Here is a 14,383-nt window from a genome sequence, read left to right on the forward strand (position 1 = left end):
ACTGCGAATTGAGGAAGGAGCTATCAAGGACGTAAGCCACATTCTGTGATTTAGTGGAGAGGGCCATAGTGGGGATCTTCTCAGATGGCATGACTGGGGATGGGTCCTCTGAGGAGCCCTGTGTAAATCAAGACTTAAAGGAAGGTAAGGACCCAGCCATGCGAAGAGCAGAGGAAAGAGCTTTGCAGGTAGAGGGAACGTGGTGTGCTGAGAGCTTGATGAGTCCTGGCAACTGAGGGGAGGCCACTGTGGCTCAAGAGGCAATCAGGAAAGAAGCAGGACGGCTATGAGTGATGGCTGGATTTTATTCTCACGCAGTAGGAAACCATTGCGAGGCTTTAGACGAGAATAATGTGATCTGATTTACAATTTGAGAAGACTACCATGACTGTTCAGTGGCAAATTGGTCAGAAGGCTAAGAGAAAGGGGAATTTCAGGTTAGGAGGCTATTTCCGTCACATGTGAGATGCGATGGTGGCCTGGACTAAGATGGTGGTGGAAAGGGAGGGATTCAAGTTATGTTTGGGAGAAAAAATTCAAAGGACTTAAACCAATGAGTAAAATGGAGGCGTTAATGAAAGTATTTTAGTTTTAAAAGATTATTCCCTTCTGTTAAAAGTGTTTTTACCAATGGACTATTTTTAAATTGGCACTTAATATAAAGAATTTGAGTTGCAGTCCAATAAATGTATTTTGACATTTTTATAATAGAAACAACATGAAGAGCTTGGACTACAGAGATTCTAACTGATTAATGTTTATCATAACTTCTTAAAAGACTGGAAGCCATTCCATCAGTATCTAAATCTTCATCCTGGGCATGATTTTTTCTTTTGAAGTAGAATTTTCCCCATGATTCTCTGTAAAAATGAAAATTCTCGTGCTTCACTGAAAAAAAAAATTGTTGTTTTCACTTATTTCATTGAAATATTTCATTTGTTTCGTTGAAAAAAGAGGATTAATGAAATCTAAATACTAAAAAAGCCACTAGGGGCTTCCTTAGTGGCTCAGATGGTAAAGAATCTGCCTGCAGTGCAGGAGATCCAGGTTCGATCCCTGGGTCGGGAAGGTTCCCCTGGAGAAGGGAATGGCAACCCGCTCCAGTATTCTTGCCTGGAGAATTCCATGAACAGAGGAAGCTGGCGGGCTATAGTCCATGGGATCATAGAAGAATTGGACATGACTGAGCAACTAACACTTTCACTTTCACATATTAAAAGGGTATTTTTATTACCATCTGCTGTAAGATGTTACTCCAACATAAGTGGAAATTAAGATTAAAAAAAAAAGTGGTAACAGGGCTTCCCTGGTAGCACAGTGGTAAAAGTCCACCTGCCAAATGCAGGAGACGCCGGTTCGATTCCCCTGGGAAGATCCCGCAGGCCTTAGAGCAGTTGCGCCCGCGCGCCACAACTCTTGAGCCTGCGCTCTGGAGCCTGTGTGCGGCAGCAAGAGAAGCCACCGCAATGAGAAGCCCAGGCACTGCAACGAGAGAGTAGCCCCCACTCAGTGCAACTAGAGGAAAGCCCACACCCGGCAACGAAGATGCAGCCCAGCAAAAAAAGGAACAAGTAAATAAATGAAGCTTTAAAAAAGAAAGCGGTAACAGATGGCAATTATTTGTCTTGTCCCTTCTTCCTTAGTTTGGACGTCACAGACTCAACCCAGAAAACAGAACACTGGGGAGTCTTCGGAACATTCTCTATCTCCTTCACCAGCGAGTAAGGTGAGCTTCGTAGATGTTTCACATTCTGTCCTCTCTTCTAACAGCCGTCTCTGCCAAGAAGTGGTTGGATTTGCTTATCTTGTATTTTTGCCCTGGCAGCAGCAGCCTGAAAACTTCTCCCTTGCCTGCTGTGCTCAGACATTTCTCATTTAGGAGCTGAGTGACACATGAACGTGTTTAGGGAAATTGTGGAAAAGTTCGTGTCCTTATTCTTTGTTAGTTACAAATATTCAGGACTTCTTTAGAAAGGGAATCCTCCAGTGAAATCCAGCCATTTGCAACAACATGGATGAACCTTGAGTGTTTTGTTAAGTGAAATAAGACAGGCTGAGAAAGATAATGTGTGCTTTCGCTCATATGTGGAATCTACAGACAGACAAACTCATCAGTGCTGAGAACAAATTAGTAGCTACCAGAGAGAAAGAGGGTTTGAGGGTAGGCAAAGTGGGTGGAAGGAGTCAGCTGCATGGTAATGGATGATCACGGGACCCGTGGTGGTGATCACTGCGCCGTGTGTAGAGATGTCAAATTATAATGTTGTACACCTGAAACATGGGGCTTCCCCGATAGCCCAGCTGGTAAAGAATCTGCCTGCAGTGCAGGAGACCCTGGTTCAATTCCCGGGTCAGGAAGATCTGCTGGAGAAGGGATAGGCTACCTACTCCAGTATTCTTGGGGGCTTCCCTTGTGGCTCAGCTGGTAGAGAATTCACCTGCAATGTGGGAGACCTGGGTTCGATCCCTGGGTTGGGAAGATCCCCTGGAGAAGGGAAAGGCTACCCACTCCAGTATTCTGGCCTGGAGACACTATACAGTCCATGGGATCGCAAAGAGTCGTACATGACTGAGCGACTTTCACTTCGCTTCACACCAGAAACAAAGGAGAGCCCTCCTGTGATCTAATGTAGAGACCGCCCTGCTGAGTAGTGCTCCATCGATGATGCATCCCCAAAACCCCTTGTAGATAGAAATAAGCAGGTGTCAGGGAGTCATCATGGGAAAGGGAAGAAGAGTAGGCTGAGGAACAGCAGCTGTCATCACAGTTACGACAACAGTGATGATGATGGCGAGAGGAGTTAGCATTTTTGAGCTATTATGTGGCAGACAGGAAGCCAGATGCTCTGCTTGGGTAATCTCACTAATCCTCACGGCAGCCCTTTGAGCGGGCACTGTCGTCATCTCCCCATTTCATTTAAAGGGGAAATCAAACAGGTCAGCACCTTTGAGGCAGAAGCTATTATAACTTTATTACTGTTCCTAGATGTAAGATACTTTAAACTAAGTTTATTATAAAGATAGAATATGCTTGGGATAAAAAATTAAATGAAGGATAAGGAATTGGTATGAAGTAAAAAAAAAATTGCTGATCATACCAAGTGTTGGCAAAAATGAAGCAACTAGAACTTTCCTATGCTGGTGGGAGTTTAGAATGGCACAAGCACTTTGGAATGCAGTGTGGCATTTTCTTACAAAGTTAAACATACGCCTCCCATAGACCCAGCCATTCCCTTTCAAGGTATTTACCCAAGACAGATGAAACACATCTACACAAAGACCTGTGCATAAATGTCAGCTTTATTTGTTAGAGTCAAAAACTGGAAACATCCCAAATGTCCATTATTGAATGAGTAGGTACAAGTTGTGATATACCTGTACAATGGAATACTATTCAGAAAGGAAAAAGAAATAATTATTGATACATGCAAAAATGTAGGTGGATCTCAGAATAGTTACACAGAGTAAAAGAGATCAGACAAAAAAGAATTCATATTGTATGATTCCACTTTTATGAACACCTGCCAGTGCAGGAGACGGAAGAGATGCGGGTTCAATCCCTGGGTTGGGAAGATCCCCTGGAGAAGGAAATAGCAACCCACTCCAGTATTCTTGCCTGGGAACTTCCATGGACAGAGGAGCCTGGTGAGCTACAGTCCATAGGGTCACAAAAGAGTTGGACATGACTGAGCACACACACACACTTACCACTTAAACTTAGAAAGTGATCTACAGTGACAGAAAACATTGCAAATGATCTACAGTGACGGCAAAGGGACGTGAGGACAGTGTCCTCCTGGGGATGATGGATGTGTTCATGACCTTGAACGTGGTAATGATTCATGGATGTACCCATCAGTCAAAACTCGTCAAACTGAAGTCATTTAAACTTCAATAAAGCTCTAAATATATGCATATCTACACTGTTTCCTGTCTCTTTTCCAAGAGATAGTCACTATTAACAAAAAGTATATGTATTTCCAAAATACTGTATAAAAAACATACTTTTTTCACTCCATTTCTAGCCTCCTCTCCTCTCTGGAGAATAGTAGGTGGTGCTGGAAATTCCCGGCTTCTGATCATTGCTTGGTCTTTCTGGTGACCAGCCCCATCCAGGAGTCCACCAGGAATCACCTCTTTAGAACAGAAGACACTACTGTCACCCAGGACTTAAGGGATTTAGGATCTCTGTGTCAGGAACTAGGATCAAAGACCAATTGTTAGAATAAAGAAATGCTCCTAGTGTTCTTTTCACTTAGGAAATTATAAGCAAGAGCTCCTAGAACTCTTTGCCAGGAACTGAGGACAGGGACTAAAAGCTATTTTTTTTCTGTTATCTTCTAGCAGACCTCACCTTGAGAAACACCACAGTGGAGTTTCTTGGGTTTCTTGGGGGAACGTAAGTTAGCCAATGAACTAGAAATTCATGAGTCAAGGCTTTTCATTTCTATTTATCACATGATTCACTCCAAATAATGGGTTTTCACACATAGCAAGTAGGTAAAATGTAGAACAGCTTCTGAATGGAGCACTTGACTGACTTTTAATATCTCGTTCTGCATGCATGCTATATAGAGCCCTGGAGTTGCTGATGAACTAGCATATGAGATTAATTCACTCTCAGTAACTGGCTCTGGAGACATCATTTGCTCTGAGCTTATGTTTCTAGCTGAAGCATTCTTCTCTGTGGTTAGAGCAGTCGTTCTAAAGGGCTAGTGTCGAGGCGGGCCTTGTCATCCTCATCACCTGGGAGCTTATTAGCAATGCAGATTCTTGAGTCCCATCCCAGGCTTAATGCTTCGGAAACTCCATGGATAGGACTCAGCAATCTGTGTTTCACCGAGCCTTCCCAGTGATTGTGACGTACACTAAATTTAAGAACCACTCAGTTAAAAGGTCAAATGTACGGAAAGACTTGGTATTGGAGAGATTTTCATTTCTGTCACTTTCTCTAGTTCTGTTCAGGCTACAATGATCTAAACCAATTGGCAGCTCTCCTACCATTTAGGGGCTGTTAGGTTGAAATAACTTTGTTGGGAGAGCCTTAAAGTCAAGATCTAAAAGTTCTTTGTTAATCTTAGATGTTGGCATTAAAATGGTTTTGGGAGTTTAGGATCTGTACCCTCTCTGTGAGACACTGTCAGCCTTCCTCTGACATGGCTTTGAAGAAATAGTCAACTTTGATCAATTCCCAAACACCTTCAAAGATAAAGTACTTAAGTAACAGAAGTCCGTTAATATCTAAAACTTCCATTGCTTCTTTTGATCCTAAGAATAAGCCTTTGCAAAATAGTATGCTTCTTTGAAAACCTTTGTTTTTTTTTCTCACCTCTTTCCTTTTAGGCGTTTTGGAATTGTGGGACTCTACAAAGGCCTCGAAGCCAAGCTGCTGCAGACAGTCCTCACTGCTGCTCTCATGTTCCTCGTTTACGAGAAGCTGACGGCTGCTACCTTCATGGTCATGGGGCTGAAGAGCACTCGCAAGCACTGAGACACCTTCCACCCACCCCCGGCACTCAGAAATGCTCCAGACGGGGGCTTCCTTCTCTATAATGGGAAATGATTCCACTGTACTTGCCCCTTCCACTGAGAAATCTACCCTCATTGGCTTGAAATGCATCTAAGGGTACATACACATGCAGGGTTATAGCCAGCTTGACTCATTACCAACTTCACTTTTTTGATGGTTGGTTGAGTTTGTGGAGGAGGTTGGACCAATGGCCATATGAAAAGAACACATGATCGAAAACCTAAAAATGAAACTTGATGGGGATTTATTGATTTTCCTGAAGGGAATGGACTATTGCTCTCATGTATAATCTTCTCCAGTTTAAATTTACCAGCTATTCTCTTTCCTTGAACCCTTCCCCCACGTTCTACAACCAATTTGCTACCATGTAATTCTCTTGGTAGTTTCCTCGTATATACTTTTGTACGTCTTCATCTTGGTATTTTCCTCACTAAAAATGTTATGACTATGCCACAGGCATGACTATTATTCTTGAGTTTTTTTTTCCCGATTAAGGAAAAATATCTTCTTTAGTGTGTGAGCTATTTATTTTGTGGGGGAAATGAAAATGATTAATTCCAAATGATTCTCTTATAAACTGTTTGTAAGCATCACTTATTCTTTCGTATCTGACATAATTAAAAAATATTTATTTTGAATCAACCTCTTCATTACAGAACTTGAGGTTTTATGTTCATCCATATGGGCCCCAATAAATTGTAATAACAAAAGCCATTCTTAAAATTTGCCCTTTAGAGTATTACATTGGGTTTACAACCAGCTGGTAAAAATCACAGAAAAGGGAGAGGGAGCAGATACCTTGTTTAGGCTCTGGAATACTGTCTTCTTTTATAAACTCTTGGTAGAGGCTGTATATTTTGAGAATAAACTTCTGGTTAAGGTTATTTCCGTTTGAAAATGTTGCTTAGAGTCCTGCTACTCAAAGTGTGGGGCCCAAACAGTAGTGTCAACATCACCTTAGGAGCTTGTTGGACATGCCACCCCAGACCTTCTGAATCATCTTCTGTGTTTTAACAAGATACTCACATGATCTGTACTCATCAAAGTTCAAGAGAACTTAGAGCTCCTGACTCCACAGAAGGTGTAGTTGGTTTCAACTATGGAAACCAAAGATCGATATAGAAGGAAAGGTGGACTAATGTATTATATTAGAGCATCCTCTGAAAAGACCAGAAGTCCTGTCATCATTTACGCTCACCTCACAGCGCATCTTCAGGTTGGTAGGACTTTCATTATGTGGTCAACAATGAATTTTGACATCTCAAGGCACTCAAGAAGCAAACTCTCTTGACATGAGTAGAACAGCAGCTTTTTCAGACTTAATTTTAGTCCCTATATCAAAATGATAGGTTTTTCATTTATAAGTCTAATTCAATCAATTAGAGCAATAATGAAGTGTGTGTCTATTCTGTATTAGTACTGAAGTTCAATTTGGGGAGTGGAAATTTATTTTATTTTCTCTCTTGTCCCTGTGGTAATTTCAAAATACAAGATTATTAGACTAGTAATAATCAAAAGATCATAGTGTTGTTCTAGAAAACAAAAACTAAGAGGAACTGATAATCTGAGAACTAGACTGAACACTTCTCTAAAAGCTAGAGAATTGAACCCATTAACTGCTTTTTATTTTATTTATATATTTTATTTTTTAAAGTGTGTGTGTGTGTGTGTGTGAAGACTTGAGTGGGGAGCTTGGGGGAAGAATGACAGTAAAGATGCCATGTGTACTTTTGTTATTATTTTAATTTTGATGTTCACTTTGGAACTTGAATTTTGAGCTCAGGGTATTATGAATTGTTGGTATGTTAAAATAATTCCCGAGTCAGGTTATATAGTTATATTGGATGTTTATGATGTGAGAATGTATCTGATGCTTCTTTTTTATCTGATTTTATGAGAGAACAGTTTCACTTTGAGGTTTATGTTCCTTGTGGAAGCTAATCTCACTACGAGTTAATAACTCACTCAGTTTTATAACACTTGATTGTTAATAAGTTGCTTGAAAAAACTAAGGAGTTGAATTCTATACTAGGGGAATGGAAGACTTTTTCTTTCTGATTCTTTATGCAGTTTCTTTAGAAAATGAGGATTAAGAACCTTAGAGATTATGTTAGAAAATTTCATCTGTAAGCATTTAATCTGTACGTTAAAGTGGACATCAAATGTCCACTCTTGTCTGTTTTACTGTTAAGTTTGAAACACAGAAATAGGATTTACCATCAGAACATAAGCAGTGGGAGTTAGAATCTTGGGTTTTATTCTCAGCTCTGCCACTAACAAGTTATGTCATCTCTGTGTTTCAGCTTTTTGATAAGTGGAAGCAATAATACGACTCATCTCAGAGGGTATTTGAGAGCTCATGATGTCAGCTAAATCCCTTTATGATCATGGGAGAAGGAAGATCCGAGTGAAACTTGTAACAAGCCCAGATTTATATGGCAATTTCCCTTCTTAAAGCTAATACACTTTCTCATTTTATAATCCCAATACCTCTGTAAAATAGGGGGCAAGTAACTATATTCCCATTTAATTAATAAGGAAATTGAGACAGCTATCAAATGACTCGCCTGGTTGGAGCCAGGACTAGAGTTGGGTTTCCTGCAGTCTAGTGTAATGATTATGAGAATGGGTTCTGGAGTTAGACAGGCCTAAGTTCAACTCTGGTCTTTCTCTCTACCAGCTGTGGGAATAAGGCAATTGCCGTACTGGTATAAAACTCAGTTTTCTCAGCTGTGAAATGGAGATGGTGATAAACCTACCTCATAGGGTGATTGTGAGGATTAAAGGAGATCATATATATAAATTTCCTAGCACAAGACTTGCCATATAGGAAGAGCTAGATGAATGTTAGTGACGACTATTACCACAATATTATTATTGATGAAGGATATGACTGAATAGATGCAACTGTAGTTCAGTGGGAAGCACTCTGGGTTTTGAGGCAGATCTAGGTTCAGACTTTCATTCTGTCACTTAAAAGCATTGTGGTGTGGAGTCACAGATGTCGAGAATGGACTTGTGGTTGTCACGGGGGACAAGGGTAGGGATGGATTGGGAGACTGGGGATGATATGTGCATACACTATATATGAAATAGATGGCTAGTTGGGACCTACTGTCTAGCACAGGAAACTACTCAAGGCTCTGTAACTACCTGTGTAGGAGTAGAAACTAGAGAGGTGTGGCTATGTGTATGTGTAGCTGACTTACTTTGCTGCATAGCAGAGACTGGCATGGCGCTGCGAATCAACTATACTCCAGTGAAGATTAATTTAAAAAAAAAGCATTGTAGCCACAGACAAGTCATTTCCTCACCTTTCTTAGTCTTTTTTTTTTTTTTTTTTAATATTTATTTATTTGGCTGCACCGGGTCTTAGTTGTAGCACATGGGATCTTTTAGCTGCAGCTTGTGAACTCTTAGTTGCAGCATGTGGGATCTAGTTCCCTGACCAGGGATGGAACCCGGGCCCCCTGAACTGGGAGCTCAGAGTCTTAACCATTGGACCAGCAGGGAAGTCCCCTTTTCTTAGTCTTTATGTGTTTATCTGTCCAATAGAAATGATTACCAGGCAAGGCTATTTTATGTGTGTGTGTGTGTGTAATTTTTCTTTAATTTTTAGAACCAGCCTTGCAAGGTAATCATTTCTGTTGGCTGGGTGAGGATGTATATATATAGGTATATGTGTGTGTGCGCTTATTCGCCTAGTTGTGCCCAACTCTTTGTGACCCCATGGACTGTAGCCTCCAGGCTCTTCCGCCCATGGGGATTCTCCAGGCAAGAACACCGGAATAGGTTGCCACGCCCTCCTCCAGGGGATCTTCCCAACCCAGGGATCAAACCCAGGTCTTCCTCACTGCAGGCAGATTCTTTACCGACTGAGCCACCAGGGAAGCCCATATATATGTATATATGCATCTGCCAGAGTATATGACATATAAATGTGCTTAATAAATGTCAAGGTTTTCTACTCAGATGTAATTGACATATAACATTTTATTAGTTTCAGATGTACAACAGAGTGATTTCATATATGTATATATTACAAAATGATCACTACAATAAGTCTAGGAAACATCTACCACCAAAACATGCATTAGATGCTGTTTAAACCAAGAAAACCAACTATATTTTACTTTGAGGCAGTCTTCCCATTTGTTTTAATTGTGAACATTTCTCTTCTGGAAGGCTTTTGTGTACCTCATTAAAAGTGAAGCCAAACCCAGTAATTTTATGTTTTAACCACTACAAAAGTCCGTTGGACAGCAAGGAGATCAACCAGTCAACTCTAAAGGAAATCAACCCTGAATGTTCACTGGAAGGACTGATGCCGAAGCTCCAGTACTTCGGCCATCTGATGCGAAGAGCCAACTCATTGAAAAAAGCCAACTCATCTTTCCCTAATACTGGGAAAGATTACGGGCAGGAGGAGAAGGGGATGACAGAGGATGAGATGGTTGGATGGCATCACCAACTCAATGGACGTGAGTTTGAGCAAACTCCGGGAGATAGTGAAGGATAGGGAAGCCTAACATGCTGCAGTCTGTGGGGTTGCAAAGTGTTGGACACAACTGAGCAACTGAACTGACTGACTATAGATGGTAAAGAATCTGCCTTCAATGCAGGGGACCCAGGTTCGGTTGCAAAGATCCCCTAGAGAAGGAATTGGCAAGCCACTCCAGCATTCTTGCCTGGAGAATCCCATGGACAGAGGAGCCTTGTGGGCTACAGTCCAGGGAGTTGTGAAGAGTTGGACATGACTGAGTGACTAACACTTTTCTTCAGCGACTGAACAATAATCCCGCATTCAGATGAAGGCCCCCAAACATTTATCAGTTCATCAGTAAAATATGAACTGGTTCGGTAGCACAAAGTCACTGGCTGAGCTACTGTCTCAGCTCTCTAGAAAAGCTAAAGAATTGTGACTTCATGGCACCAAATGCCACACGTCCCCTGGGGAGCCCTACTTCTGGGCTGGTGAATTACTTACCTAGCAGTGTTGACTGTCACCAGAATACCAAAGATACACAAAGGCTCACTTGTAGAATATTTTTATATGTAGTAAATGCAATTGATGTGACCCCACAGGATTTTTACCATAAAAACGATTGGACCTTGGGTTAGTGCTTTCTTATGGGGCATACTGGTAGCCCCTGAAAATTTTGTTCCTTGAGACACAAGAAACAAGGAAATAACTTACCATGGACTGCATGAGAGAAGAGAAGATAGAAAATAACTATAAAGACAGAGTGGAGAGGAAATTAGGAGACAGATATGAGGGTTAGGGGGACGGGGGGGACAAGGCACCAGTGCCTGGCATAGCACTCAAGAAAACATGCTCACAAAATGCTCATAGGCTAGGCAGTGAACTGTGAAACCCAGCAAGTGAGATCCAATCTGGGGAAAGGGAAGGAAAACTTGGTTTGGAACTAACCTTGAGAATGGGTAATGGAACTGTGTGTAGAGTGCCTGGTAAATGCCAGGCACAATGAACTTACATATCTCTTGATACCTTTGTAATAATTCTAAATACATGAGATTGATTCCCATTAACAGATAAGATAGTCAAGACTTCAAGGGTAATTTATCTGTGGTCACTCAATGACTGAGGCTCAGGATTTAAAATTTAGGCTGACTCCAGAACTTTCTACATTGCCATACCACATTCTACAGATGTCCCTAAAAGTAAGCCTTCTGAGCCAGTGTGTGCATTCCTTTTCAAACCTAGAGGAGCCTATGATTGAAGATGTGTAACTCTTTCTGTAATGAACTGTCTGAACCTCTAAATGATGCTACAAGGCTCAAGGGAAGCCTGTGGCCTCTGAATCTGAGGGTGGTTCCATAAGTCCAAGTCTTTCTCCTATTATTGGTGGAGATGAGGAATCAGCTCTTCCTGGAAGCCTTTCTGGAAGTTTGTGTTCTCCTACCCACCGACCTCCCAAGACTTTTGTGCACCTATACTATTTTGTATGGGCTTCCCTGGTGGCTCAGCGGTGAAGAATCTGCCTGCCAATGCCGGAGTCACAGGTTCAAACCCTGGTTCGGGAAGGCCCCATGTGCCGTGGAGCCACTAACCCTGTGCGTCACAGCTATTTAGCCTGTGCTCTAGGGCACGGGAGCCACACTAATGAATGCCGCAGGCCTAGAGCCCGTGCTCCACGGCAAGAGAAACCACCGCAATGAGCAGCCCACGCATCACAGCTAGAAAGTAGCTCCCACTAGCTGCAACTGGAGAAGACCCGCGCACAGCAGTGAAGACCCAGTACAGCCATAAATAAATCTTTTTTTAAAAATTGAGAAAGTCCTTTCTGTTTCTCTTTTAATTTACAGCTAGTTTATAGGTATGACATTTACAGATTTTTTTTTTCTAATGCATTCATTCTCACTTTATTCTCTCTATTGAAAGAATTAATTACTTTTGTACTGTACAGGTGGAGAAGTGAGACACAGGTCTGGCCCAGGTCACATAACAAAGGATTAGGAGTCAAGAACAGGAATTCCGGCCCCCTGTTAGTCTATCCCGTAAGCTTTCACTGGCTTGTACTGCTTGGAGGTTTAAAGTTTTTCTTTTAGTTTTGGGGGGTTTTTTGGTTATAAAAATAACACACAGTCATTAAAATTTTTCAGAAAATACAGAAAAGAAGAATGAAGTGAGTAAAGATATATTCCTGTATGCCCGTGTTTATAAATATCTTCCTATATTCTTACTGCCCAGAAATCATTGCTAATATTTCACTATATCTATTTTCAGACTTGTTTAAATACATACATGCACAGATATATTTAGGTAGGATTTTTTAAATGAGATCAAGCTATGCCTAACTTTGTAACTTTTTGATCTCAAATTTAACTTGCTGTCAATAAATGTCATAATTTGTTATGTAGAATTGCATTGTATGAATGTACCATTATCTAGTTAGACTCCTATTGATGGACTTCTGGGCTGTTTCCAATTTTTTGCTATTATGAATAATGTGATAAAAATCCTTTACATATGATTCCCTTTGTATTTTCTGATTCAGTTCAGTCGCTCAGTCGTGTCTGACTCTTTGCGACCCCATGAATCGCAGCATGCCAGGCCTCCCTGTCCATCACCAACTCCCGGAGTTTACTCAAACTCATGTCCATCGAGTCGGTGATGCCATCCAGCCATCTCATCCTCTGTCGTCCCCTTCTCCTCCTGTCCCCAATCCCTCCCAGCATGATTACTTCTTTAAGAAAAAATTTCCAGGAATCCAGTTCCTGGGTTAAAAAGGTATGCCTCTTGCAAATTATATTAAATTAAAACTTCATCCTGTCTATTCTTTTTATGTTCATTGTCACTTTAGAAGCATTTTCTGGGACTTCCCTAGTGGTCCAGTGGCTAGGATTCCACGCTCCCAGCATAGGGGTCCAGGGTTTGAACCCTGATCAGGGAACTAGATCCCACATACCACAACTAAGTTCGCATGCCACAGCTAAAGATCTCACATGCCACAACTAAAAATCCCACATGCTGCAACTAAGACCCAGCACAGCCAAATAAATAAATATTTTTTAGAAATAAAATTCTCCCTTCCTTAAAAGAAAAAAACACTTTTCTTCACCTCTACTTTGACAAACAGCAGGAGAAATTCCATTCTGGGTGTGACGGGTAAGAAAAGTTGTATGCCAGGGGCTAAACTTTATATGCTTTTTCATTTAATTCTTGTTACAATCCTATGAAATTCAGAGTTAAGTGAGATGTATCAGAAGTAATTGTTACAGGAGTTTCAATTTGCTGAAAATTAGATTTCTTCCAGCAGGTGACTGGGATCATTGAATAGCACGTGCTAAAGCGTAATAATTTATTGAGCACCTCCCAGGCTCCCGTTGCCGTACTAGGTGCTTTACGTAAACTGTCTTATTTAAGCCTCCTACAGAGGTGCTAAAGCTGGCATACCTTCCAGTTTTTCCCCTTCGCGCTTTGGTTCCGAGTCTACATCCCAGCTCCCAAGTCTTTGCTAGGTGGCAAATTCTAGAGGGCAGGGACTTACTCTGAATCATTCCCTGAATCACCCATGAACATGGGATCACTCTGGGCAAGTGACACTGTAGAAATGCTTTAAGATGATGATCATTACGAAAGTCCAAGAAGACTTTTGCCATTTATCTTTTATTGACTTTTTACTTTATTAGTAAGCTGTTTGATAGAAGGTGGCTGTGTTTTGGTTTTATGCAACTGCAACTATGGAAAACCTTTATGCCACCAGAGGGCATTGCAGTCAGCCTCCTTTATCATCTTCATGAATCCCTGCTCTCACTGTGGCTGATCCATACTGATGCATGCCAGAAACCAACGCAATATTGTAATTATCCCTCAATTAAAAATAAATAAATAAAAATAAATAAATCACTGCTGTCAGAGATGCCGAGAGAAATTTGTTCCCAATTAAACTAAAAAAGGCAGCAGTCTTAGGCATGATGAGCAATCAGCATAGGGCCTGTGGCTTGAACTTGGTGGAGCACTACCTTGAAGAACCTTTTTAACCTATAAAAGTGAAGAATGGAGTAGGTAGTGTTTGCTGAAATTATATTCTTTTACTTTTTCCTTTCCCCAGGCCTATGCCTAAACTTTTAATTCATCATCCATAATTTATAATCTTCTCTTGGCCAGATATTAAAGCCGGCCGCTCTCAGTCTTAATAGGAATTGAAGGCAGAGAACCAATGGACACAGTTTTTGTCCAGGAGCATCCACCGCTTTACTGGTCTCTATTGACACTAATAAAAACTTGCAAAATGGACTGATCCACAGCTGAGTAATTCGCTTGTTTCTGTTCACCATCTGATAGAATTGCTGATAGGAAGGGAAATGATTAAAAGGCAGAGCAGGAGG

General features: G+C 41.2%; 1 protein-coding gene across 1 annotated transcript in view; it reads left to right on the top strand.

The window, feature by feature from the left end:
• The window catches only part of SLC25A17 (solute carrier family 25 member 17), a 44,447-nt gene extending 38,275 nt beyond the window's left edge, over positions 1 to 6,172 (top strand). The window contains exons 8-9 of the mRNA XM_043881702.1: positions 1,644 to 1,726; positions 5,344 to 6,172. Of these exons, the coding sequence (XP_043737637.1) occupies positions 1,644 to 1,726; positions 5,344 to 5,491 (231 nt within the window). The 3' untranslated portion in view covers positions 5,492 to 6,172. The remainder of the gene's footprint in view (positions 1 to 1,643; positions 1,727 to 5,343) is intronic.
• Positions 6,173 to 14,383: the final 8,211 nt, after the last annotated feature.

Source organism: Cervus elaphus, chromosome 22 (assembly GCF_910594005.1).
Source record: "Cervus elaphus chromosome 22, mCerEla1.1, whole genome shotgun sequence".
NCBI classification, from domain to species: Eukaryota; Metazoa; Chordata; class Mammalia; order Artiodactyla; family Cervidae; genus Cervus; species Cervus elaphus.